Below are 26,784 nucleotides of genomic sequence, written 5' to 3' on the forward strand. Positions count from 1 at the left end.
AGTTCTAAGATCAGCTGAAATCATCCATCCATTCTCTATACAGCATATTTTTGGACTGTGGGAGGAAGCTGGAGTACACGGAGAAAACCCGGGCATGCACAGGGAGAACATGCAAACTCCATGCAGAAAGATCCCAGGCCGGGATTTGAACCGGGGATCTTCTTGCTGCAAGGCAAAAGTGCTAACCACTACTCCCACTGTGCAGCCCCACTGAAATCAGCTAGAAACGAGACGAGCCCCCAGTAGAGGGCAGAACCACGCCCATGCATGATACTCTATCAATTTTGATCATCCTACGTATCTCCCTTCCTACTTGATCTGCAACTCCACAACTGAGCAGGTGGTCTTAGACTGATCTTCAGTGCCAAGTTTGATTATCCTGACTTCAGCACTTGCAGAGATATCTGACCGGACATACACACACACCCACATACATACTTACCCAGCCAGATTCCGAAGCAAATGCAGTAACCCCGCTGACGTACGTCAGGCATGGTTAATCAGAGCAAACTCTGCCTCAAATCAGTGGACTGAAACCATCAAATCATCATGAAAGCATCATCACACCATCATCATCAAACCATCATCACCAAATCATCATTAAACCATCAAACCACACCTCTATTCTCGCAAAACGGTATGAACAATGCGTTGACAATCTTATAGATGAAGACCAAACTGGATTCATCAAGGGTCGCCATACGATGGATAATATTAGGAGTCTTCATATCATAGATTATATTACAAAGGAGCAAATTAGCGCGGTACTAGTAGGTCTAGACACAGAGAAGGCCTTTGATAGCGTTAGCTGTGTTTTCCTGTATGAAGTCCTAGAGAAGTTTGGTTTCAATGCAAAGGCTGTTCAATGTATCAAGACACTCTACCAATCGCCCACACCCCGAATCAAAGTTAATGGTAGTCTAACTGACAATATACAACTGGAACATTCAACTCGCCAGCGATGCAGCCTATCCCCAACCCTTTTTGCACTTTATATAGAACCTTTAGCCCAATTTATTAGACAAAATGAAGATATCGGGGTATACAAATTGGTAATGACTCAAATGTTGATGGACTTTTTGCAGATGATGTAATTTGTTATTTAAAAAACCCAGAAACATCTTTGCCCACTCTAATTCAAAATTTGGAGATGTATGGGTTCTACTCTGGATACAAAATAAACTTGGCCAAGACACAAATATTAACAATGAATTACTCCCCAGAATTTATAAAGAAAAAATATAATTTGAGTTGGAACTGCAAGAATATGTCTTCTCTTGGAGTCACGTTAACAAAAAAAATTGAGAAACTCTATGATGCCACTATCCCCAAGGTGGATCAAGAAATTAGGAATGATATAGCCAGATGGGACTCTCTCACTCTGGACTTGAGTTCTAGAATTGAGGCTATTAAAATGAATGTTCTGCCTCACCTCCTTTATCTTTTCCAGGCACTCCCCATAGAAATCCCAGAAAAACAATTCAAGCTGCGGGACAAACTCATATCACGATTCATTTGGAATGGTAAAAAAATCAAGAATCAAATTTGAAAAATTACAAATAGTAAAAGATAGTGGAGGAATGGCTCTGCCCAATCTTAAAGAATACTACCATTCAGCTCAATTAACTCCTATAATGAATTGGTGCGATCAAAATTATGTTTCAAAATGGAAAAATACTGAACAAACTATACAGGGAAGAAAAATAACCAGTATTTTGGCAGAGACAGAAACAATCAAGAATAGTCTCAAACAAGTAGATACAGTGACTCGTTTCACACTGGAAATGTGGCTAACTATAATACGAAAATACAACCTAAAAAATGAACTTCCTCTACTTTAGTGGCCGGCTTATGATAAACACTTTATCCCAGGTACTCATGATCATACATATAACAGTGGATAAGTAAAGGCATAACAGCCTGGTGTGTATTGATTAAGAATGGCAGCTTTAAGAGTTGTCAAGAGTTAAAGCAGGAATTTGACTGAACTAATCAAGACTACTTTCACTACCTACAACTAAGAGACTTTTATGACAACACAATCAAACACAATGTGAACCTTCTAAACAATGATATCATAAAAATGATAGTTGGAATATACCAGCCTAAAAAATTCAGACATATCTTCTCTTTATAAGCATTTAATGAGGAAAAGAGGTTGTAATACTTTAGACGTGAAACAGAAATGGGAGAAAGAATTAAGTGTTGGTATCTCAGAGGAGGAATGGTTCAATATTTGGAGAATCCAACAATCAACAACTTCTTCTAGAATTTGGAGGGAGCATTGCTGGAAAAATATGATACGGTATTTTATAACTCCTAAATTTACGGCTAAATATGTATCCAGAGTACAACCTTGTTGGAGAGAATGTGGAGAGGTTAATGTGCATCACGCACACATTTTTTGGTTATGTCACAAACTTGCACCATTTTGGAATGATGTCCACTCAACAATTGTTAAGATATTGGGATATTCAACTCCTAATACATGCTTGTTAATGTATTTTGGTTCTATTACTATTAATGAAGCAAACAAAAATGATAGATATTTACTAAAAATACTACTTGCGGCTTGCAAAAAGACCATTACTAAAAAAATGGAGAAAATTGGACCCACCAACGATCAATGATTGGCAACAAATTGTTTCTGGAATACTGGAGATGGAAATTTTGACCCGCAGACTAAGGACTGAAGAAGAGCAACGTCAAGACAAATGGGAGAAATGGACTGTTCTCACTTCAACGCTAGACTCTTGAAAAATTCAAAGGAATACGCTGCATAGATCTATTATGTTTAGATTTGGAGGAGCTATGCTTGATTTTTTTTTTTTTGAAGTGGAGTTTGTTCTGACCTTTCGTGTGTAGAGAGGGAGGAGTGTGTCAAGGAGGCACACAGGTTCTTGAAGGTTTTAGGTTGGTTTTGACCGTCACTGTGGTTGACATTGTTCCTCCCTTGGTTTTGGAATCATTCCTGTGGGGAATTTTGAGGCTGTAGATGCATTGGGAGGGTTTGAGATGAGTTTGAACCAGAAAATAACCATTTCAAATTTGGATAACCCCGCTTTGTAAGCTTTGTAAAATCAGGTATGGCTCCTTTAATTTATTAATTTATCTTTTAATTTTGATTTGATCTTGTTGTGTATGTCTCAACATGTCCCACGTGTTTGTTTTTTGTATTTGTAAAAGATAACAAAAATAAAGTTAAAAAAAGAAAAAGAAATCATCATCATTATCATCAAGCCATCATCAAACCATCCAGATTTCCTTCCAGAGCTCTACACCTGGATGCGGGTGCAGGATTTAAATCTATCAGCAGGACTTGAGCTGTGATTCTGGTTTGAGGTGAATCAGCAGAACAGGAACCTGTTGGTCTGCATTCAGTTCCTCTGAATAAACAGGAAGTCAGGAGTTTCTGATTTGAGGAGGTTTTCACTCTTTAAACACACATTTAGTCGTTCTGGAGTCAAACTACCGCTAAAAGTTCAGATTTCCTCACTAATCACAACATTCAGCTGATTGAAGAAGTTTCTGTTAATTTAAGGAACTAAACAAGAACACAAATGTTTTGTTTCCACCATAAATAATCAGTGAGCTGCTGAACCAGAACCAGATTTAGTCTCAATGAGACGGGTTCAGTTCTGAAAGAAAGAAAGAAAGAAAGAAAGAAAGAAAGAAAGAAAGAAAGAAAGAGTCGGTGGAACAAACTGAGGATCAACGTGATTTTAAAAGTATGGAAATAGAAAAAAGCACTCAAGAAAAAATAAAAAGAAAATAAACATTTCTAAAGATTATAGCAACTAAAAATAAATAACATGAAATTTAAAACGGTAAAATAAATAAAAAATGTTTACACAGCCAAAGTTAAAAAATGTCAATATAAATAACAGAAAAATAAATAAAACTTCTAAAAACTTTAAATTAACAATTAAAAAACAAAAATAGATTTTAAAAAGACAAAAACAATCCATAATGAATAGTTTACTGCATTTACCCAGTAGGAGTACTGGTATCAAACGGATCCAGCAGGTTCTGGTTCTGTCACTAACAACGATGGTTCCAGACTGACACTTACCGGTTCGTTGTCGCTTCTATGCCCGCAGACAGACGGCATCCCTCGGCCACATGTGGAGCACAGAGGTCGCTGGAGGGCCGGGCTGGAGGACTCTTTCCCCGGCTGGAGGACTCTTTCCCCGGCTGGAGGCGGTGCCGCGGCTCGGCAGGTGTGAAGAAACGGCGGTAAAATGGCTGAAAGCTCCGGATGCTTCACAGATGGAGGCCGCAGAGATCGTCTCTGTCAACAGATGACTCACTACAGCTTCTATGTGATCTATGCACATGCGCACTACCGCGTCCACAAAGATGGGACCTTTGTAATGTCTCACTCTGACACACTTTCCAGACACCAAACTGAGGAGAGACGCAAAGAGAAATAATAGTACGATTACGACGAGTACTACTACTGCCACTACTATTACTATTAGTACTATTAGTACTACTACCAGTACTACAACTACTACTACTACTACTGTCACTAGTACTAGCACTACTAGTACTACAGCTGCTATTACTACTAGCAGGACTACTACTACCACTACTACTACATCTGTTTAACTGTGTCTGTTTCTGATGATTTTGTTTGTGGAGCTCAGCTGGACCTCTGTGGTCTCTGGTCCTGGTTCTAGTCTCTGATCCTGGTTCTGGTTCTGGTTCTAGTCTCTGATCCTGGTTCTGGTTCTGGTTCTAATCCTGATCCTGATCCTGATCCTGGTCCTGGTCCTGGTCCTGGTCCTGGTCCTGGTTCTGGTCCTGGTTCTGGCTCAGAGGTTTCTTCCTTTGGTGTTCCTTCAGTTCTCCAGCTGAAGGCGGTTCTGTGGATTTTGGCTCCATCTGCTGGATCTTCAAGCTGCTCTGATTTATTTCCTGACGATCAATCAGAAGCTGATCAATCGATTATCTGATCAGCTGATCAATCGATTGTCTGATCGATCAGCTGATGTTTCCTCAGAACAGGTTCCAGGTTCTCAGACCTTCATTCTGTGGTGGTGACTCAGTGGATGTGTCTGATCCTGTTGTTGGCTCCAGGCTGCTCCAAGGAGAACCAGAAGATTCACAACCAGAGGAACGGAAGAGAAACAACACTACAAAATAAAAGCCTCTCGTCACAGTAAAACCGTTTCAGAAGATAAATGAAGACATGAAGGAGCTGTTTATGAGTCAGAGTAGTTGATTAACTCAGATGTTATTTGAATATATTTGTGGTATTTATTCAGTCTTGTGTTTGTTGCTGTTGTTGTTATTTGTTGAGTTAGGTTATTGTTGGTAGTGTTTATGTTGCCAGTGCAGCTCTGATGGACCATCATGCACCTGGAGAACTTTAACAGGAAAATAATTTACAGTATATTAGAAACAACAACAATGTCCCTCTGTCAAAATTATTATTTCACACAATAAATAAACATATAAATCGTTATTTACGATTTCTGCCAGCTAGTTTATAAAAATGGAATGGATTTAGAAATCTTTTTTTTTTTTGCAAAATGTTCATTTGGAAATAAAAATATTTTTCCCGAGACCTTTATTTTGAAATGACGGCCCGGACGTACTCGTGCTGACTTTTCGGTGTCTTGACGTGTCCAGGTGCGCTCACCATCATGGGGCAGGTTTACTCGGAGGTAAGAACAGATTTTACTTTTCTACTTTCTGATCGAAGCAAACTGATTTCTAATCCTTTATTCTGAAAGGTCGTAACAGTTCCAGTGTACCAAAGACAAACAAACAAACAAACAAATAGACCAACAGGCAAACAAACAAATCAACAGGTGGTCTGATGCAGAGACAGGGAACTGTCGCAGCCTTCAGACTGAATCGGTTGTTTGATCGTGTGAAGTGAATTTATCGATCAGAATTATCAGTTTGTAATCGATCGGCTGATTGAAAAACTGTTTTAATTTCAGAGTTCTTCAGTCTGAGCAGAACACAAACTGTTCTCGAACATGTGGCAGGATAAAAACCCACCAGTGATGATCAACAATTATACATAATTATCAATAATTATCAGTGATTATCAATACTTTCGCCTTGTGAATGATTGATTTCTGATCACTCCATGTAAAGCTATGAACATGATGCTACTTTAGCTTGCTGTAGTGCTAGCTACCTAGCTAACTAGCTCCCTTCATGTTAATCTATGAACATTATTCTACATTAGCTTGCTGTAGCGCTAGCTACCTAGCTTGAATTCTCAGTTCCCTGCCGAGTGGTGATTTGACATTATATATTATATAATATTATTCTCTATCCACATATATTGTTAGGTATTTTCTTTTGACAAGAATTTAAATATTAAAGAAAAGTATAATAAATACATTAAATATTTTTCAGATATTCCAGAAATATTAAAGGAATAGTACTGGAAATATTTCAATCAGTCTGATTTCTGATAATTTTTCCAGATGTGTTCCTTTAATTATTGATTAATCTGATGACTGATATTGATCATAAATTATAGAATGAGCTTTAGCATATATTTAAAAACAGACAAGAAACAATGAAAGACAGACAGACGGGTCCTAAACTGGGTGTTTACTGGTTTAAATGAGTGTTTACTGGGTGTTTACTGGTTTAGCTGTGTTTTTACTGGTTTATTTCGTGTCGTAATAACTGCGGTCCGTTGAAGCTCCTCTGGTTCTGCTGCTCTGATTCTGTTTTCTCTGATCAGCAGCCAGAAGAAGCTTCAGCTGGAAACTATCAGCAAAATATGCGGAGAGAAAACGTGGAACCTGCAGACAGACAGAACTCTGAGTTAAACATCTGGAACCTGCAGCAGCTCATAAATTCACTATATTCAGTTTGTTTGTCTCATTAACTTGCAGACGTTCAACAAAGGTTCTGGGGATGTTTGCTTCTGCTAATGTAGCTAATATAGCTAACATTAGCATTAGCCACAATGACAGGAGGATCCTTAGTGTTAGCACATTGTGGAGCTAATGTGGTTAATGTTAGCATTAGCTACAACAATACAAAGTTTCCGGGGTTAATATATTGCGTGGCTAATGGGCTAGCATTACTATTAGCCATACAACAGGACAATCCTTAGTGTTAGCATGCTGTGCAGCTAACATGGTTAACTTTAGCTCTAATGTTCAGATTTCTGTGGAAACTTTAACTGAGTAAACAAGGACTGGGTGGGTTACTGTGTTTCCATCTGGTAGCTTCTGTTAGCTTCTCTATGGTCAGTAAACTGCATTTCAAACAGCTGAAATACAATAAAGCTGCTCTCAAGAACAGGTAGCATGAGGTTTTATAAAGTTAGCAAGAGGTTTTGTAAAGCTAGGATCAAGTTTTATAAAGTTAGCATGAGGTTTTATAATGTTAGCATCAGGTTTTACCTCAGATTAAATCTGGTATCGACGATAAAACCTACTGTATCATTCCAGTCAGTAGGACGTTCCCTCTAAAGCCTGGTTGGTTTCCAGTCTGATAACCAGCTGGTTTTACTGGTTTTGCTTCCAGCCGTCCTGTCAGGCGGCGTACGACTCAGACATCCATCAGCTGTATCACCTGCTGACAGTCGACCCGTCTCACCTGAACGTCCAGGACCAGGACAGTGGGGACACGCCCCTCATCGCCGCCTGTCGCCACGGCAACCTGGCTACCGTCAAATACCTGCTGGACAACAAGGCCGACATCCACCTGACCAATAAGGTGCTGCCTCCTGATGATGTTATCGCGTCCCTTTTAGTGTTGACCAATGAGAACTAATTCGGTCCTCCTGTCTGACCTCCAGAAACAGAGGACCTGTCTCCACTATGCGTCCAGGAGGACCTTGTCTCTTCTCGACTACCTGATGATCTCCATCCTGATGCCCGTCCTGCTGCTCGGCTACTTCATCATGGTACTAACCGGCCAATCGGCAGCTTGCGTGGGGATGACATCATCACTGTGTTGTGTAGTTGTGTGTGTGAGATGTGTGTGTTTGTGTTGCAGCTGCAGCGGCAGAGACGGAACGCCGCCATGATGGAGGAGCTTCTGGAGAGCACAGCAGACATCAACGCCGTGGACTACGTGAGTCCGTCTAACGGAACCAGACCTAGAACGGATCAGAACATTTAACAGAACCAGAACTAGAACCTTTAGAACAGTCAGACTAGAGCAGAGATACGGAAACGTGGAGCTGCACCAAATGTGACGTAAAACAAACTCTGAACTAATGTTGGTGGAGGTTCTCAGTCATCAGGTCCTGGCAGGAACTTCAAGAGAAACCAAGACATTTCTAGAAATGTCAGCTGGTTTCTCCTGAAGCTCCTACCATCTCCTCATCTTGTAGATGTTTTTCTATCTCCATGTTTCCTCTCTGCTCATCGTCTGTAGATGTTTCTCCATGCTGGATTGATCTCCAACTACTTGCTCCTCTGTTCTTTGGGTGTTTTATTGATTCTATGATCTGAGATCTCCAGACTGAACCTGATCTCAGTTCAGTTTTGTGTTGAATGACCGCAGAAGGTGGTTTAGATACAGCTCGCTGATCTCCTGCTGTGGTCTCCACTGTTCAGAAAGGAAACTCAGCTCTGCACTACGTCTGTCAGAGGAAGAGTCTCCGTCTGGTTCCTCTGCTGCTCCAACGGAACGCCGACACCAACATCAGGAACAACGTAGGAGCACAAACACAAACTAAATCTGTCCATTGCTGTGAGAACAAACCTGACTGTGTTTGGTTTCACAGGACGGAGAAACTCCTCTGGACATCGCCGTCCGACTGAAGTTCAAGAAGATCGAACTCATGTTGAAGAAGAGCCGCTGACAGAGAGCTGAGGTCCTAATGGAATAATTAGATTCTGGTCTTTGGGCAACAGAAAGAAACAAAAACACCACCAGGAGACTTTATTCTAAGTTACGTTATTGGCTTCTCACTGCTTCCAAACTCTATGCTAAGTTAGGCTAACAGTTTCCCTCTTCTTTCAGACATTGTGCCAAGCTAGGCTAACGGTACCTCCTTCTTCCAGACTTTGAGCTAAGCTATGCTAACAATTTTCCTCTCCTTTCAGACATTGTGCTAAGCTATGCTAATTGTATCTGGGTCATTCCATATCACATAGACTAAAGACAGTTGCACCACCATCTCAGATTGTCTTCATTTTTTGTTATTCTGCAGAAGGGTAAAAATGATTGAAAACCCCAAAGTTACAGCCTCACAGGCCCACTGGTTTTCATTTTACAGCCTGTTGAAGGAGGGGGGTCCTTAATTTTTAAACTCCGTCTGTCATTGTTTGATGATTTCAAACCCTAATAACTCAGGAAGTACTCAATATATCTTCTTCAAATTTTCAAGTTCTTTTAAACGTATATAGATGCATAAAATAAAGTGGTCAGACAAGTGTTATGATGAAAATCTGTTGAGACACAACCATTTAAAAAGTGCATAATATTACAATAAGCTCCAAAATGAAATGCATTTATTAGGTACTTAGCATTGTCCCAGTGCCTGATGCAGTTGGTTTAGGGAGGCGTTAAGGTTTCCTGATGCAAGCATTTTGAAGAGAGTTAAGGACTTGTGGAGAGCAAAGTAAAAAAAATGTTGTCTGAATAACTTCCATGTCTCTAATGTTTAATTTAGTGACATTTGATCGTCTAGTTTGTTTAGGTTGTAATTTGTAAGAAACCACCAACTAGTCAAAAACGTCTACCCCTGTACACTTTGTGCCTCATTTTCAAGATGATGACAAGCAGAACCAAAGTTCTTTTGTAATTTTTTTTAAAGTTAAGATAAAGATTGAAAATTTTGCTAAGTATGAAACTTGTACAACCTTGTCCACATTCTGAAATTTTAGTTCAAAAATAGTCATTTTTTGCTAATGACCAATGTTTGAGACATTATTGCAAGGTTGTGAATAACATTTTCAGTACTGGTCATGCTTTGATACTTATTTATGTTGGATCCTACCAAACTGAACCATTATATGAAAAGCTCGTCTTAAGAATTTTTTCACATATTGAGAGGTCTGGTATACAAAATATATGAGACATATACCTTGCTTGAAGCTCAAATTATTATGTACTATATACATATTTTTAGTCCTGAAAATCTTAAGCAGATATGTTGAGAGGTTCCTGAGATATAAAGTTGTGAAAACTGAAAAAAATTACAGACAGAAACTTAAAAACATGACCCTTGTATACTGACAGTCAATAGAAACTTTGAGGTATAAATGTAGGCAGAATTCTACTTGTAGGGGGGTTGTAATGATTCATTGTGGATTTACTGATGATCTAGTGCCCTGGTAGTGGAGATAATGATGAGTTGTCATTTTGTCATGATTCATTGCACATGGGTTGGTCACTTTGCAAAAGTGAACCAAATACACACCAAACAACACTCAGTGAGTATCTGCACAATGTGAGAATGGGTTCTGAAGGCCTATATAAAGGCCCAAAAAAGGCCACCATTGTTAGTCCAGTGAACAGCATCATGCCGCGTCTATCACATGAACAACGTCTCCGGGCACTGGGTATGGTGGAGGCCGCTTTGAGCTACAGTGATGTATCCAGGCGTATGGGCTGTTCCCAACCCACAATCAGAAGCCTGGTCCAAAGCATGCGCCGACGGATTGCTGCCTGCATCCAAGCAAATGGAGGCCATACTCGGTATTGACTGTTGTGACTTTGTGTTTGGCAGGTGCCGTTTTCTTTTGTGAAATTCTTTATTTTGAAATCATTCTTCAAACTTTAGATTTTTGTTTCTGTATGCCAATATGCTAAACAAATGATTCATACGAAGAAAATCCAGTTTGGGGCTTCAAAATAAAAATTATGTTGAAAAATATGGTCTCAAAGTTTTTAATGACTGTCAGTGTAGAACCATGAGGATTGGGTTTAGGACCTCAAAATTTTGGCTTTCCCAATGAAATGTACCAAAGAATGGTAAAAAAAAAATGAAGCAATTTTGAGGTGCTGGGTGCAACCACTTCTCTGGATTTTTGTCTATTTGGTATGGAATGACCCATCTTGTTCCAGACTTTGAGCTACGCTATGCTAACAGTTTCCCTCTTCTTAAAGACATTGTGCCAAGCTCGGCTAATTGTATCTTGTTCCAGACTTTGAGCTAAGCAAAGCTAACAGTTTCCCTCTTCTTTCAGACATTGTGCTAAGCTAGGCTAATGGTATCATTTTCTTGCAGACTTTGAGCTAAGCTAGCCTAGCAGTTTTCCTCTCCTTTCAGACATTGTGCTAAGCGATGCTAACACTTTACCTCTTCTTTCAGACGTTGTGCTAAGCAAGGCTAACAGTTTCCCACTGCTTCCAGTCTTTCTGCCAAGCTAGGCTAACAGTATATTCTTCCAGACTTTGAGCTAAGATATGCTAAGTTTCCCTCTTCTTTCAGACATTGTGCTAAGCTAGGCTAATGGTATCTTGTTTCAGACTTTAAGCTAAGCTATGCTAACAGTTTTCCTTTTTTTCCAGACGTACTAAGCTAGGCTAACAGTTTCCCACTGCCTCCAGTCTTTGTATGCTAACTGTTGCAGCTTCCATAACATCCTCTAGCTATGAATATTATGTCTGATACTGCTAGCTGTTCAGCTGCACTTCCTAGTGATTTCTGAATGCTACACTAAGCTAACCAGCTGACTCCAGTCTGTTACAGACGAGAAAATGTCTATAAAATGAACAAAAACATTTATTTGTATTAAAATACTTGTAGATATTGAACTGAATCTGATTATTATACATTTCAGATTAAATTTTGTGTTTCACGATCAAATTGTGTTAATAAAATTTAACTTGTTTGCTGTGTTTCTGATTTATTCAACCATTTAAAACCAGAAATGTCAATGAAACACAGCTTGATCAGAAACTGAAGACGATCAGTTCCGACAAAATCTTCTAAACTCTAAAAATCTGTTAATGTAAAACATTAGAACTCCAATTGTCCCACAAAGTCACGATTTAAACCTAGGTTTCCTTGGCAACTGCCTCCTCCTGTAGGTTTCTATAGTAACAGTTCCTGCCTCTGACTGTAGGTTGCTATGCTAACAGAGGCTAACAGTTTCTGACAATTGTTTTCCACGGCAGCTGAGTCTCATTGAGATTTTCAAAGAATTTCACAATAAGAGTCTTATGTCAACCAAGCTGCAGTCAGTCGGTAGTCGGTCTTTCACAATAAGAGTCTGGAACAAATGAGAAAACAGGAGCTTGAAAGCAAACTGTCATTTTAATGTGATGGGTTTTACACAGGATACAACAGTTTGTAAAAGTGTTGTCAGAATAAAAGCAGCTGAAGTCACATTTCACAGGATTCAATTTATTTAAATAAATGAATTGAATTGAATTCAGAACAAACACGAAGTTCTTTCAGCAGCTGATCAGGAAGCGATGGATTTAATATCATCAAACACTTCCTGCTCCAGGCTTGTTTTTCACAGAGTTTAATGTAATTTTTGCAGCTGGTTTTATTTTGAAGGCACGTATTAAATGAGTAAATGTACACGTATGTGCAGATGTTCAGTAAATGAAGGAACAAACAGGAATGTGATTAAAACCAGCTACACTGTAAAACAGGAAGCTGTACACATGAATCCAGCTCATGTTTGGTTTCTCAGTAAACAGAAACTCTTCGTTTACATTCAGCAGCTCCAAAACTTCAGTCCACCGTCAGACACATGGATATTTCCTGTTCCAGCATCCTGCAGATCTCAGCCAGACTTTGGGACATTTCATTTATCGTTTGGCTTTTTGGACGCTGTTCTTGATTTTTCGTTTTTCATTTGTTTGGATGTTTTTAAAATCAGGTTCAGTTGTTCACAATATTTTCAAAAAATTTAGGAAACCACCGATTTAATCTGCAGCTGTCAGTCTGGATTTTGAAAGTCTGTAATATTACCGGCTGTGTCAAATCTCCTCCTCACAACCAGGCAGAAAACAGCCACAAAGATGCTAAAACAACCTCAAAGAGACTAAAACAGCCTCAAAGACGCTAAAACAACCTCAAAGAGACTAAAAGAACCACAAAATGATTTAAAATAAGCTTGAGAAGACACCAAGATCAGAAATCACAGGTTTAGTCTGGATTTCTTAATCATCTGTTGGATTAAATCTGCATCATTAAAAGTTTTCTAATAAAAGTTTTGGATCAGGAGGAAAAAGTAGTAGTACGACCCGGAGAAACTGCTGGGTAGAGCTTCAGTACTGGAGTAAATGTACTTCGTTACTTTGCTGGTACTGCATTCATCTGGAGCGATTTCAGGTTTTTCTAAAAAGTTCCATTTTCCTCTAAAACACGTCGATGTTTGTGATCCACGGTTTGAAGATGTTTTAGTCTGGAACTGATTTAACTGTTCGAGGGTTTAAAACTCAGTCTGCTGGTTCTTCTACACGATAAAATACAACAGGAGCTGCTGGTCCTCATCAACACCTTCACCATCTAAACCATCTCCACCATCTCCATCTTCTCCACCATCTCTAGCGATGCTCCTGCAGCAGCTTCAGGATGGAGGGAAACATCTGCTCAGGAGCGTCCAGCCCCCAGATGAAGTCCAGATGTTCCCAGTGTTGGATGTGCTGATGGAAGACCAGGTTGGACACCTGAACACACAAACATCAGGCTGAGTGGTTGGAGAACACTGATGAGGAACAGAATCTGACAAACTCCAAGAAACGAGTTCAGGCAGCGACTGAACGCAGCTCGACTTTTTAAAAAGTCAGAATCAGTGTTGATGTAGAAATGTTCCCGAGGGGTGAAGGACGTGTGGACCACTGGGTTCTGGTTCTGGTTCTTCAGTCCACCACAGAACTTATGAAACACGCTGCATTGAGTTTAACTCAAAACCATTAACCTGAAGGCTTGGTCTGTGAAACCTTCAAGGAACATTATAGGAACGTTCTCAAAAGGGGACTTTTGGCAAACTTTCAGCGGACCTTCACGGAACATTCTTGGAACACCTCAATCTTCTCTGAAGGTTTCCCTAAGGAAACTTCAAGGAACCTTTACAGAGCATTCCCAGAACATTCCCTTAAGGTTCCCCAAAGGTTCTCTGAAAGTTATTCTGTATATCTTCAGGGAACCTTTAGGGAATGTTTGAGGAACAATGTTGAGAAACCTTGAAAGGACCTATAAGGAACAGCACAGGAATGTTCTGTACAGGTTCTCTCAAGGTTTTGTAAAACCTTCAGATGATCTTCAAGGATCCGTTTGGTAACGTTTTCTGATGATTATCATATGAAACCTCTAGTTATAAAACCTTCAGGAAGCCTTCTAGTAATGTTATTTGAAGGTTATTTCACAGAACCTTTAGGGAATGATCTAGGAATGTTCTGGAAAATTTCCCTACAGTTTATCTTGTGAAACCTTCAGCGGACCTTCAGGAAATGTTCCCTGAAGGTTCTCTGTAGGTTTTTTTAAATACAAATTTCAGGAAACCTTTGAAGCAATGTTTTAGGAACACTGTTCAATATGTTTGTCAAACCTTCAGGGAACCATTAAAGAACATTCTTTGACTGTTTCCTAAACGTTCTCTGATGGAGAACGTTCTCTAAAGGTTGTTTTTGTAAAACCTTTAGGGAATGTTCTCTTATCTTCATAGATTTTCACAGTGAATGTTCAGCAGATGTCAAGAAAATCGTTGAAACTGACGTTCTGGGAGCGTTCCCTGGACGTTCTACTGTTCTTCTCTGATGCAGAACCTTCAGTGTGGTTCTGATGTTGTAGAACCAGAGCTCAGTGCTGCTGCTGGACTCACCTGGGTGAGGAGGAGCGCCACGTCTTTAGGGTCCGCCAGCGTATCCTGTCCCCCTGAGAACAGAGCGGTGGGAACCTTCATGTCCTGGACGTGGTACTGGGGGGGACGGACTGCAGCAACACAGACAGAGTCAGTTGAGTCTGTTGGACTCAATCAGCTGATGTTTACCTGCCATGCCATGTCTCCATACAGTTGTGGTGAGTGTGTGTGTGTAGATTAGGGCTGGACCTGAATATCCCGAATATCCGAGTAGTCGTTCGCTACGGCGGTATCCGGATAATAATTTTGGTATCCGAATATGCGCTCGCCCCCCCTCCCTCCGCCTTCGGCCCACATAGGCTCATATCAGCTCATCCCGTCGTGTGATCACATAAACATATACACATATGTCTGTGTGATCACCCCTTCCTCCCCCCAGATGAAAATACAAATATACGGAGTTCCTCTCTTCCCTTCGCCTTCGGCCCACTTCGGCTCATCTCAGCTCCTCCATTCCTGTTTCTTACCACCTGAATGTCCGGGTTGCTGCCGACTCTGACGTCACGCTTCACTTCGTTGCATAAACACAAGACAAGATGCTGAAGACCTCCGCTGTTTGGGAATTCTTCAGTTTAACTGAAGACAAAACGAAGGCAAAATGTGGACCCAGGAGACCAGACGAACGGATCCAAATATTCGGGCCATCTCCGCCACAGTATATATTGGGAGGCCAGAAACCACTATTCGGGCCAGCCCTAGTGTAGATATATAAGTACATACCCAGGGTGGGAGGGAAACATTTTCTTGTTGTTGTTTTTTTCCAATAATTTTCAATGTTTTAATGTTGTAAAGCACTTTGTGGTGCGATTTCATCGGATGAAAAGTGCTATACAAATAAAAATTGATTGATTGTCCAGACTCACCTGGTTGTAGTGTTCCATGTTTCCTGCAGGTCCAAAGTCAAACGCCATCAGTTTCCCTCCATGAACCGCCTGAAGACGAAAACCAGAATGTTCTGAGCTCCACAAAAACCAGAATAAAAACAAAAAAGCAAAAACAGGAAGTCTGATGAGGGGCGGGGCCTCTGACTGACAGGTGACCGACCTGAGCCCAGTGGACCATGTTCTGGACGGAGGTTCCAGCTGGACAGTGGGTTGTGTAGACCGGAGTCCGAGTCTGGAAGCAACACATGAGTCAGTGAAGAAGCAGAGCTGTCAACCAAACGTCCTGGTCTTCATCAGCTCAGTGACACAGGGAACCAATCAGAAGAACCGATCACTTCATTTAATGTTCTTCTGTCTGGTTCTAACGTCACTCAGATTCTCAGATCAAACAACATGAAAACGTTCATCAGTTTAATGTTCTCTGGAGTTCAGAATGTCTGAGATCCTCTCTGAGGTTCCTCCACTGAGGTTCCCCACCAGAAGCAGCTGAAGACGAAATAAAACCAAACTTAAATCTTTGTTTCAAGGTACGAACCATGTTGAGGTTTTTCTCGTCAAAGCCGCAGAGAACGAAGAACAGGTTTCCACACAACTCGCTGTGTTTCCCACACACGTGTTCCGCAAACCACTCAATGATGTGACTCTGAGGCAGGAAGTCCCGCCTCCCAAACAGGTCCTACACACATTATCAGAACCAACCATCAATACATGTGATCATTATATGACTGTGAGTACATGTGATGTCAGTGTGGTCATGTGACTGGTCTTTACCCATATAAGGGCGTCGGGCAGGAAGGACAGTTTGGTCATGGGGCTTTCGGTGAAGGCGACGGTTGCTACGGGAGCCAAACCGAAGAACAGCTTGATCTTACTGGCCAGTTCTGGCAGCGTGGAGAATGCTATGAATGCTGGGAAATCAGAAAGATAGTCATCAGGACAGAGGCCCAGTAGTGCCACAAACCAGGAACACATGAGGAGAACATGAAAGGAACACATCAGGAGAATGTGAGGGGAACATCAGGAAAAAATGAGGAGAATATGAGGTGAACATGAGGAGAACATGAGGTGAACATGAGGAGAACATGAGGTGAGCATGAGGAGAACATGAGGTGAGCATGAGGAGAACATGAGGTGAGCATGAGGAGAACATGAGGTGAACATGAGGTGAACATGAGGAGAACATGAGGTGAGCATGAGGAGAACATGAGGTGAACATGAGGAGAGCATGAGGAGGAAATGAGGAGAACATGAGGAGAACATGAGGTGAGCATGAGGAGAGCATGAGGAGAACATGAGGAGAACATGAAGACAACATGAAGACAACATGAGGACAACATGAGGACAACATGAGAACATGAGGACAACATGAAGACAACATGAGGTGAACATGAGGTGAACATGAGGACAACATGAGGACAACATGAGGACAACATGAGGACAACATGAAGACAACATGAGGACAACATGAGGAGAACATGAGGAGAACATGAGGAGAACATGAAGACAACATGAGGACAACATGAGGACAACATGAGAACATGAGGACAACATGAAGACAACATGAGGAGAACATGAGGAGAACATGAGGAGAACATGAGGAGAGCATGAGGAGAACATGAGGAGAACATGAGGAGAACATGAGGAGAACATGAGGTGAGCATGAGGAGAGCATGAGGTGAGCATGAGGAGAGCATGAGGAGAACATGAGGAGAACATGAGGTGAGCATGAGGAGAGCATGAGGAGAACATGAGGAGAACATGAGGTGAACATGAGGAGAGCATGAGGAGAACATGAGGAGAACATGAGGTGAGCATGAGGAGAGCATGAGGAGAACATGAGGAGAACATGAAGACAACATGAAGACAACATGAGGACAACATGAGAACATGAGGACAACATGAAGACAACATGAGGAGAACATGAGGAGAACATGAGGACAACATGAGGACAACATGAGGACATGAGGACATGAGGACAACATGAAGACAACATGAGGAGAACATGAGGAGAACATGAGGTGGTACCGATGGTGGTTCCCTGCGAGTGTCCGATGTAGAAGATCTGCTGCTGCTGCGTCATCTTCAGGATGTAGTCCACCACCGCTGGAAGGTCCTTCAGGGCCATCTCATCATGACTGCACACATCAGCACCATCACCACCATCTTCATCATCATCATCAACATCATGACCACCTTCATCATATCGTCATCACCATCATCATCATCATCATCATCATCATCATCATCATCATCCTCTCTGTTCTGGTTCTGATGAAGGTTCTATCTTGGTTTCTACCTGAACCTCCAGAACTCCTCCTCCAGAGGACTCAGTCTTCGGTGTTTCCTGGACCAGGTGTTTCCGCGGCTGTTTCCCATCCAGACATCGTATCCAGCGTCGGCCAGCACATATCCCAGACTGCAGTTGGGCAGGTTGGTGATCCAGTTGGAGCCGGCCGCCAGGAGGCCATGTTGGAGCAGGACGGCGGGCCTCGGACCTGCAGGACCACAGAGTTCAGCTGGAACATCTCAGAGGGAACTGAAACTGTCCAACGCAGCTTCAGCTGTCCTCATGAGATATCATATATAACAGCACCTTTATTTTGAAAATCCAGCATATGTCAAAAACCCTGATCAGTTCCTTTAAACATCTTAGAGCTTTTACTTTGAAAGTGCAGCATATTTCTCAGCATCCTGTTGACTCTCTGTAGATAGCAGTGATTTTAGTGTCTAGAAAATTAAGACTTCCTTTTAAAATTAAAACCATTTTAAACTGAGCTGCTACTAGGTATGGACTCTTATTTTGAAAGCGAACCCAAACATCGAGATGTTGGTCCATCAGTGTGTGTGTGAGAGAGAGACGGGAAGAAGAACTGATTGGTCAGCACATTTAAGCATCACAGAGATTTTATTTTGACAGTCTGATAAAGGAGGAAGCAATGATGTAGTGGTCTATTTTGAAAATCCAGCATATTTTATAGTAACTGGTAAGTCTTTTGTTACTTTTCAGAACTTTTATTTTGATAGCGCAGTGTATCTCAGTGCATCCTGGTAACTTCTTTTAGCTGACTAGGGGCTTTTACTTTGAAAAGCCCACATAAATGGACTTCCTTCCTGTAGACCTGTTTGAGTCATGTTCCTTTTTGTAGAATAAATCAACATGCAGCTGCTAAAGTCCTAAAACCACTGTTTGCTGAGAGAGACTTTTATTTTGATAGTACCTCATCGCATCCTGTAAACTCTTAATTAACTGTTAATTCTGTTAATTAAAAATTCTGGTCTTTCAGAAGAATTCATGAAACTGTGATCCGTTTAAAGTTGAAATGAAGTTTCTTGTGCTGAACCCTTAGAGCTACAGGGTTCCAGAGATCACTTCCCTTTTCTACAAACCCTGAACCAGACACGAGACCAGCTGAAGGTTCAGCCGAGTCACTTCCTGTTTCACAACAAACTGATCTCTGACCTGCATTCTGCTTCAGGCCATGAGGGATCCGGTTCACCGTCAAGATGTAGCCGTCCTCCGTCAGAACCTGGTGCTCCTCAGCCGGGTAGCCCCACCTCCAGATGATCTCCGACTGAACACACAACACACACATTAACACATCAACACATCAACACACACACACACACACACACACACACACACACACACACACACACACACACACACACACACACACACACACACACACACACACACACAACACACACACACACACACACACACACACACAACACGACCCTCAGGATAACATGAGGGTTAAACTGGGTCAGAACTGATCAGAGGTCAGGCAACAGGTGAGTCACAGGTGTGATGATGTCACAGGGGTGATGATGTCATGGGTTAAAGGTTGTGATGACACCTGAAGGTTATTAACACCTGTCGGCCAACGTCCAGTGACAGCAGGTTCAGTGTGATGACTTCATCAGTGCTGACCTGTCTGTCTCCATGGCAACAGCACCAGAGCATCATGGGAACTGTAGTGTGTTAGCGTGCTCACTAAAAACTCAACTGAACTGAGCACGCTCACTAAGAACTGCCAGTCATTACTCACGATGTTCATGTGCACTTCAGGGTCCAGCTGCTGCTGTCGGACATCAGAGCGTTGCTGAGTGACGGTCGGACCACCGAGGACGAGAGCCGAGAGAAACAACACACACACCAAGACACACAACATCGTCTGACACACACACACACACACAGAGTCAGAATTGTGCATTCAGGTTCACTACGTAAATGAGGATGAATCAGAGTCTTTATATCTGATCAGTTCGTAGAAAACAGAATTTCATTCATTCAGAAACTGAGCTGCTGAACACCTGAAGCTCAACGCTCAGACAGAAAACAGACAGAAAAGAACCTAACAAGAACCTGAAAGCAACCTGAGAACAGCCTGAAAACAGACAGTAAACAGACAGTAAACAGACTGTAAAGAACCTAAAAACAGCTTGAAAACAGACAGTAAACAGCCTGAAAACAGGCTGATAAACGGACCATGAAGCTTCAAACACTGAAGTACAAACAGATAAAACACAGACTTCAGACCGGAAGTTTGCTTTAACTGAAGGTTTTCTGATGGATTTAAATTCTTCTGTGAAGGTTTTATCTCTGCTGCTCTGTTGTCAGACTGTTTTAATCAGTCTTCAGCTGTTTTTAGCTACTTCTAAGCAGTTTTCAGCCTGTTATAAGCTCTTTCTAAGCCGTTTTTAGCCGGGTTTTTTTTTTTTTTTTTTTAGCTCTTTCTTCATGGTGCTGCTATTCCTTTTTTCTGTTTCCGTTTTTCTGGAGGATTCTGCAGCTTCCTTTCAGATCTGAAACTTTATTCTGTCACATTTAACTTCAAACATCTGAACGTTTTCAGTCTCAAGTATTCCTGGTTCCCGTTTCACATCAGCCGTTAATAAGCCGTTAAAGAGCCGTTAGACTAACCGTCTCTAAGGGTAAGTTTAACGGGGGTTATATGTGGCGGTAAAGAGTCGCTCACCTGTCCGTGCGTCCGTCTCAACCTGGAGATCAGCTGACTGTGAACCCATTGACGGAAGAGCCGAGACGTCAGAGGGAGGAGTCCTGCGATTGGTCAGAGACCGGAAGCACGTTGTTTACATATTGACTTAAGAGATTTTCATCGAAAAACCAAAAATAATCATAGACTGTATATATAGTGGACGTAGCATCTGGCTCCAGAATTGAAGCAAACACGGAAGTGTCAAAAACTTGCAATATCACGCCGTCCGCTAGGGTTGGCTCCAAAAAGCTTTTGCTCCATAGACCCCAATTCATTTTTGGAGAAAATAAAATTTGATAGACTGATTTTCTACAGCTCAGGATTTTTTCCTGTTAGTTTTCATGGTTAAAATGAGAGATCAGGTGGCCGATCTTAAAATAAATCAATACTGAATTTTAAATAAATCGTTAAAGTTGGCGGAGCCAGGGGGCGTGGCTATACTTGATGGACAGCAACAGAAGCCTCTGCGGTAAAACGTGGGCGGGATAAGAGAGTCCTCAGCCAATCCTGCCCCGAGTTGCTCTCCGGTCCAGTCTGTTTGATGACGCTTTTTACGTCACTGGCTCCAAAAAATCCAAAACGGCGACCAGGAAGTAGCAAAATCTGGGCTTCATTTTCTCGCCGTTGAAACCAACGGGTGACGTCACGGTTAGTTTACTCCTGAAAATAACCCAAAATACCAAAAATAAATAAATAAATAGATATAGATAGATAGATAGATAGATAGATAGATAGATAGATAGATAGATAGATCGATCCCCGGTTCAAATCCTGGCCTGGGATCTTTCTGCATGGAGTTTGCATGTTCTCCCTGTGCATGCGTGGGTTTTCTCCGGGTACTCCGGCTTCCTCCCACAGTCCAAAAATATGCTGAGGTTAATTGGTTACTCTAAATTGTCCGTAGGTGTGAATGTGAGTGTGATTGTGTGTCTGTATATGTAGCCCTGTGACAGACTGGTGACCTGTCCAGGGTGTCCCCTGCCTTCACCCGAGTCAGCTGGGATAGACTCCAGCACCCCCCATGACCCTAGTGAGGATGGATGGCTGGATGGATGGATGAATAGATAGATGGATAGATAGATAGATAGAACATGAATGATGTTATCAGTGTTTATTAAAACATTATTTATTAACTATCACATCACAGGAGGCTCATGGGTCCATTTTTATTTGATTCCTATGATTTTTGTTTAATATTTTTAGAAAATAACAACATGGAACATGTAGAAACACTAATCCTGCAAATAAAGATACCAGAGATTATTGTTAAATATTGAATATACACTAATAACTATATATTGAACAAAACTCGTTTATTATTTAAACATAGCATCTAGTTAAAAGTGGAAGATGTGTTTAACTACATGTTATATTTAGTGGTGAACTAATTTAAGATGAAAATATTTGTTTAAAACCGGTTTCAGAACTTTAAAATCGGGTTTTCTGTTAGTCGGGCTTTTATTTTGAAGGACTTTAACCGGATGTACCGTCTTTCTCCGGGATAGTATTTATTGACCCACAAGTTTCTCTCCGTTTTATAACAACGCTGGAGGATTTGACCCGAACCTGTTATTCTGTGTCCGCCGGTACCGTGAGTCCGGTCCGGTTCGGAGCTGAAGATGTCTCGGGTTCTGATAGTCGGAGCGGGTCTGACCGGCAGCATCTGCGCATGTCTGCTGAGGAGGGAGCTGCAGAGCAAAGTTCATATCGTGGTTTGGGACAAATCCAGAGGAGCAGGTGAGACAGAAGTCCATCCAGAAACCAGAGGATTTAATGTTCCCGAACTCACAGCCGAACCGGGTTCAGCTGCAGGACAAAAATAAAGACATAACTCAAAGAGGACGGTCCTCTAACATCCGGCTCAGTATTTATCCATAAATACACTTTATTTATTTACAAACACACAGATCTTCACTGAGAAAGCGTCCAGTTTACCGTAACTGACAGTCAGATAAATAGATAAACAGATACTGTGAAGATCAGGAGACCGTCCTCTAACAGCTTATTCATGTCTGCGGCAGAAAAATGAAGAATTCACTCAAATCTTCTCCTAAAATTCCTCCAGTTTTATGTTCTGAAGCTGAACATTAGCAGTGGATGGATTGATAGAGAAGACGGTTTAATTCTGACAGGAATCATCGAAACTACACTTTGTTTATGTCAGAGAGAAACGCAGAATAAAATCAGATCTTCATCCAGAAAGATTCAGCTTCATGTTCCTGAGGAACAGATTTACTGAAGAACCTGATGCAGGAACTCACCTGTTCTGTCTCAGGTGGTCGGATGTTCACCAGCCGTCCTCCAAACGCCTCATCACACTCAGCTGACCTGGGAGCTCAATACATCACTGCCACACCTGCCTACGCTCAGTCCCACCACAGGTACACCTGAACACCACACCTGAACACCACAGGTTCACCTGTCCTCCAGGAGGCTGCATTCAGGGACAGTTTGTTCATCAGAGATCAGCTGTTGTGTTTGTTTTGTTTCAGTTTCTACTCAGAGCTGCTGTCAGCCGGAGTCCTGCAGCCGCTCAGCTGTCAGATCGAAGGTCTGCGGCAGAAAGACGACAGCAAGAACTACATGACGCCGCTGGGCATGGGCAGTGTGGTCAAACACTTCCTGTCTGAGTCAGGTGAACACTTCCTGGCCTGACTCTGTTAGCTCCAGTAGCATCAGCTGAACTTGTTTTTGGTTCTTGAAGATGTTTCATCTCAGACGTTCCTCGGTTCTGCTTCCTGTTGTGGAGTTCCAGGTGTCTGTTCTCACCTGTGGACCACCTGACCTCCCTCACCTGTCTGACCAGTCACACCTGTAGAGGCTCTGATCTTTGCTGTTTCTCAGCAGGGGGACGCTTGCTTTGTTTCTTCTTCTGTGATCCATGAACCAAACCTCTCCCAGACAGGAAGTAGTTTACCATTAGATGGAGAACCCAACAAATGTCGTTTTAAACTTTATTCCTTAGGTTTGTTTTAAACTTTTCTTTAAATTTAAACTTTGATTCCGTTTGTTTGTCAGGAGCTGATTTGTTCTTCGAGCATCATGTGACCGGCCTGTACCACTGTGGTGCATCATGGGAGGTGGAGAAAAAGGCGGGAGGCAGAGAGACGTTTGACGCCGTCATTCTGACGATGCCGGTTCCTCAGATCCTGCAGCTGCAGGGAGACGTGGAACAACGTGAGAACCAGAACACAGAGACAGAACCAGAACACAGAGACAGAACTAGACAGAGAACCAACAGAACATCTAACAAACACACATGAAGATGTTCACGGTCCAACAGAAACATTAGGCTCAGTGCCGACGTTCACCACCAGGAGGCAGCAGCTGATTAAACTCAACCAGTCCTGACTGACCAGTAACCCCAACACACACACACACACACACACACACACACACACACACACACACACACACACACACACACTGTGATGTCACTATCCTGAGCTCTGATTGGCTGAAACCTTCTTCTTTAAAACTGAAAAACTGTGTGTAGCTGTAAGTCTGTCTCTGTGAGGACACTGTCTGGTCCTCATTCTGGGACGGAAGTCCAAACGCTGCCAGAGGTTCAGTTGGAACTGGGTTCTGGTTCTGGTTCAGTTGTCTGAGAAAGTGTTTCATTAATCACGGTCCTCACAAAGACAGAAGCATAAGACAGTGTAGCTGTGTGTGTGTGTGTTGTGTGTGCATGTGCACAGTTGGACTGCACGTGCATGTCTGTCTCTAGATGATGATGTCACCTTAAGCTCATCTGATTGGCTGACAGGGGACAGCGCCCATTTCCTCTGCAACACACACGATCTAATAATAACTTGTGTGTGTGTGTGTGAGCAGCTTGAAGCTGCAGCTCGTTTCTGTTTCTGTGAATCATGAGTTACAGTTTACAGTTGAGAGCAGCAGACTATTGATTATAGATCACTGATCACAGCTCAAGTTACACACCTAAACACACACACACGTTGAGTTACCAGATAAAGGTTCATCCAGATGTTTAGTAACCAGACTAATGTTCATCCAGATGTTCAGTAACCAGACTAATGTTTATCCAGATGTTCAGTAATCAGACTGTTTATCCAGATGTTTAGTAACCAGACTAATGTTCATCCAGATGTTTAGTAACCAGACTAATGTTCATCCAGATGTTCAGTAACCAGACTAATGTTTATCCAGATGTTCAGTAACCAGACTAACGTTCATCCAGATGTTTAGTAACCAGACTAATGTTCATCCAGATGTTCAGTAACCAGACTAATGTTTATCCAGATGTTCAGTAACCAGACTAATGTTCATCCAGATGTTCAGTAACCAGACTAATGTTTATCCAGATGTTCAGTAACCAGACTAACGTTCATCCAGATGTTCAGTAACCAGACTCTTTAACCAGCTATAATAAAACCGTGTTAGAACTGAGGAAGGAAACTGTCCAATCAGAGCTCACTATGTGAATGATGCGTTAAGCTGTAAAGAGACTCCTACGTTTCCCATGATGCAGCTGGACAGTGATTAGTGCTGCTACTGTTCCATCATGTACTGACTCGTGTCCTGTCTGTCCATCTGTCTGTCAGTCCTGTCTGTCCACCAGAAGCAGCAGCTGGATGGAGTCGTCTACTCATCTCGTTTCGCCGTCGCTCTTTTCTTCTCTCCAGGCGACGTCTTCAGTTTCTCCTGGGGAGCTCGATACATCAGCGACAGTCACTGTATCTGTTACATCGCTGCCGACTCCAGGAAACGGAACCTCGGTCTGTCTGTCTACTGTCTGACTACTTCCTGTCTGTATGACTGACTACTTCCTGTCTGTATGACTACTTCCTGTCTGTCCTCTCAGACTCACCTGGTCTCGGTCCGTCCCTCATCGTCCACACCAGCGTCCCGTTCGGCCTGGAGCACCTGGAGCGAGACAAAGAGGATGTCCAGCCAATCATCTTGCAGGAGCTCCACAGGCTCCTCCCTGGTCTCCCTCAGCCAATCAGCATCAAGTGCCATAAGTGGAGGTACTCCCAGGTGAGTCCACTTCCACCTGGACTCGTCCTGGTGAGGTAGCGTCTTATTGACAGTCCTCTGTCCCTCCTGCAGGTGCTGACCTCGGTGCCAGACTGTCCGGGTCACATGACCATCCTCGACCAACCGCTGCTGGTCTGTGGTGGCGACGCCTTCTGCCACTCTAACTTTGACGGCTGTGTGGAGTCTGCTCTGAGCATGCTCAGTGCGCTGAAGGCCTCGTTGTGAGTCCAAAAGGACGCTGATCAATAATCAATGAGTTGTTAATCAGTACCCGGTTACTAGAAGTGAATTAAGTTAAGAAGAAGTCGTTCATTAAAGTTAATGTTGATTAAATGTTTTTGTCTTTAATAAACTGAATCTTTTCTGGATTAAACCTGCAGAGTTCTGTCTCAGTTTAACCTAAGCTAAACCAGCTGGACTAACCTGAACCTGGTCTAAACTAGACTAAACCTGGTTCAGTCTGATCCAACTGGTTTAAACTGGTTTCTTACCTGTGCCGCCCTGGTTCTAAGCTGGTTCCAGTATTGGTGCTGGTTCTTGTATTGGTGCCAGTTCCTGCTGGTTCCTGCTGCAGAGCTTCAGTCTGCGGTTCTCGGCTGCTTCACTGCTTTGATCTTTTTATAGCAGCAGATAAGACAGAATTAGTTCTGGTCCGATGCCCACGAGGCTCTCTGAGTGAGTGTGACCTCATTTCTCCTCGCTGTTCTCCAGTCGTTTGGAGCGCGCTCAGTAACGCCACTGCAGTGCATTGTGGGGGAAGAGATTATCATTTCTGCCAAGTCACCGATCAGAGTCAGAGTTTCTGGAGGACGCAGTCGATGGAAACCAGGAGACGGGTTTACAGGAAGAGCTGCACCTTCATTATCACCATCATCATCTTCATCACTTTTACCATCATCATCCTGAGTCCACTCAACTGAAACCCGGATGATCATAAACTTGATTTTTTCCTTTATTTATGTCCTGATGAGTTTAAAGTCCTGCACTGAAAACAGTAGAAGTAAATAGAAAACGTACGTCTACGCATTAAATATCACATTAAGTCATTGGATGATTATCACTCATGACATTATTATTGATCGTTTAATTTGAAACAGACGCTCAGATTTCATGTTTCATCTGATAAAT

General features: G+C 42.2%; 3 protein-coding genes and 1 long non-coding RNA gene across 6 annotated transcripts; 2 read left to right on the forward strand and 2 right to left on the reverse strand.

Moving 5' to 3' along the window:
• The first annotated feature begins 5,573 nt into the window (after positions 1-5,573).
• LOC127531022 (ankyrin repeat domain-containing protein 22-like) lies at positions 5,574-11,780 on the forward strand. The gene is made up of 6 exons (XM_051939060.1): positions 5,574-5,672; positions 7,513-7,704; positions 7,787-7,894; positions 7,987-8,064; positions 8,553-8,651; positions 8,723-11,780. The coding sequence occupies exons 1-6, from the start codon at positions 5,652-5,654 to the stop codon at positions 8,798-8,800; spliced, it is 576 nt and encodes a 191-aa protein (XP_051795020.1). The 5' UTR covers positions 5,574-5,651; the 3' UTR covers positions 8,801-11,780.
• Positions 11,781-12,186: 406 nt separating this feature from the next.
• Positions 12,187-20,838, reverse strand: LOC110968394 (lysosomal acid lipase/cholesteryl ester hydrolase-like). Of its 2 annotated transcripts, none has more exons than XR_007937808.1 (11): positions 20,635-20,823; positions 19,705-19,830; positions 19,113-19,224; positions 17,949-18,147; positions 17,678-17,787; positions 16,424-16,560; positions 16,188-16,328; positions 15,813-15,884; positions 15,632-15,700; positions 14,730-14,839; positions 12,187-13,575 (listed from the first exon to the last, which is right to left on the reverse strand). XR_007937808.1 is itself a non-coding variant. In XM_051939059.1 (11 exons), exons 2-11 carry the CDS (start codon positions 19,825-19,827, stop codon positions 13,453-13,455), a joined length of 1,200 nt encoding a protein of 399 aa, XP_051795019.1. In that variant the 5' UTR covers positions 19,828-19,830; positions 20,635-20,838; the 3' UTR covers positions 12,187-13,452. The 2 variants fall into 2 exon arrangements, 1 of the variants encoding a protein (XP_051795019.1); XM_051939059.1 differs by having other exon boundaries at positions 15,628-15,700; positions 20,635-20,838.
• A 1,196-nt stretch (positions 20,839-22,034) lies between these two features.
• LOC127531021 (renalase-like) lies at positions 22,035-26,029 on the forward strand. 2 transcript variants are annotated; one of them, XM_051939058.1, is made up of 7 exons: positions 22,035-22,392; positions 22,931-23,036; positions 23,148-23,290; positions 23,674-23,832; positions 25,302-25,394; positions 25,481-25,656; positions 25,729-26,029. In XM_051939058.1, the coding sequence occupies exons 1-7, from the start codon at positions 22,275-22,277 to the stop codon at positions 25,879-25,881; spliced, it is 948 nt and encodes a 315-aa protein (XP_051795018.1). In that variant the 5' UTR covers positions 22,035-22,274; the 3' UTR covers positions 25,882-26,029. The 2 variants fall into 2 exon arrangements, with proteins under 2 accessions (XP_051795018.1, XP_051795017.1); XM_051939057.1 differs by having other exon boundaries at positions 22,040-22,392; positions 25,221-25,394.
• LOC127531023 (uncharacterized) lies at positions 22,203-23,053 on the reverse strand. Its single transcript, XR_007937809.1, has 2 exons — positions 22,917-23,053; positions 22,203-22,461 (listed from the first exon to the last, which is right to left on the reverse strand). It is a non-coding gene; the product is annotated as an uncharacterized LOC127531023 (long non-coding RNA).
• Positions 26,030-26,784: the final 755 nt, after the last annotated feature.

Source organism: Acanthochromis polyacanthus, chromosome 19, assembly GCF_021347895.1.
Source record: "Acanthochromis polyacanthus isolate Apoly-LR-REF ecotype Palm Island chromosome 19, KAUST_Apoly_ChrSc, whole genome shotgun sequence".
NCBI classification, from domain to species: domain Eukaryota; kingdom Metazoa; phylum Chordata; class Actinopteri; family Pomacentridae; genus Acanthochromis; species Acanthochromis polyacanthus.

Excerpts from the sequence above, each read along its gene's own strand:
- LOC127531022 (XM_051939060.1), top strand. The coding sequence starts at position 5,652 with ATGGGGCAGGTTTACTCGGAG. Across the intron at positions 7,705-7,786 it reads ACATCCACCTGACCAATAAG|AAACAGAGGACCTGTCTCCA; the intron begins GTGCTGCCTCCT and ends TCTGACCTCCAG. Across the intron at positions 8,065-8,552 it reads ACATCAACGCCGTGGACTAC|AAAGGAAACTCAGCTCTGCA; the intron begins GTGAGTCCGTCT and ends TCCACTGTTCAG.
- LOC110968394 (XM_051939059.1), bottom strand. The coding sequence starts at position 19,827 with ATGTTGTGTGTCTTGGTGTGTGTGTTGTTTCTCTCGGCTCTCGTCCTC. Across the intron at positions 15,701-15,812 it reads ACATGGTCCACTGGGCTCAG|GCGGTTCATGGAGGGAAACT; the intron begins GTCGGTCACCTG and ends TTTCGTCTTCAG. Across the intron at positions 13,576-14,729 it reads TGGCGCTCCTCCTCACCCAG|GTGTCCAACCTGGTCTTCCA; the intron begins GTGAGTCCAGCA and ends TTGTGTGTTCAG.
- LOC127531021 (XM_051939057.1), top strand. The coding sequence starts at position 22,275 with ATGTCTCGGGTTCTGATAGTCGGAGCGGGTCTGACCGGCAGCATCTGC. Across the intron at positions 22,393-22,930 it reads GGACAAATCCAGAGGAGCAG|GTGGTCGGATGTTCACCAGC; the intron begins GTGAGACAGAAG and ends GTTCTGTCTCAG. Across the intron at positions 25,657-25,728 it reads ATAAGTGGAGGTACTCCCAG|GTGCTGACCTCGGTGCCAGA; the intron begins GTGAGTCCACTT and ends TCCCTCCTGCAG.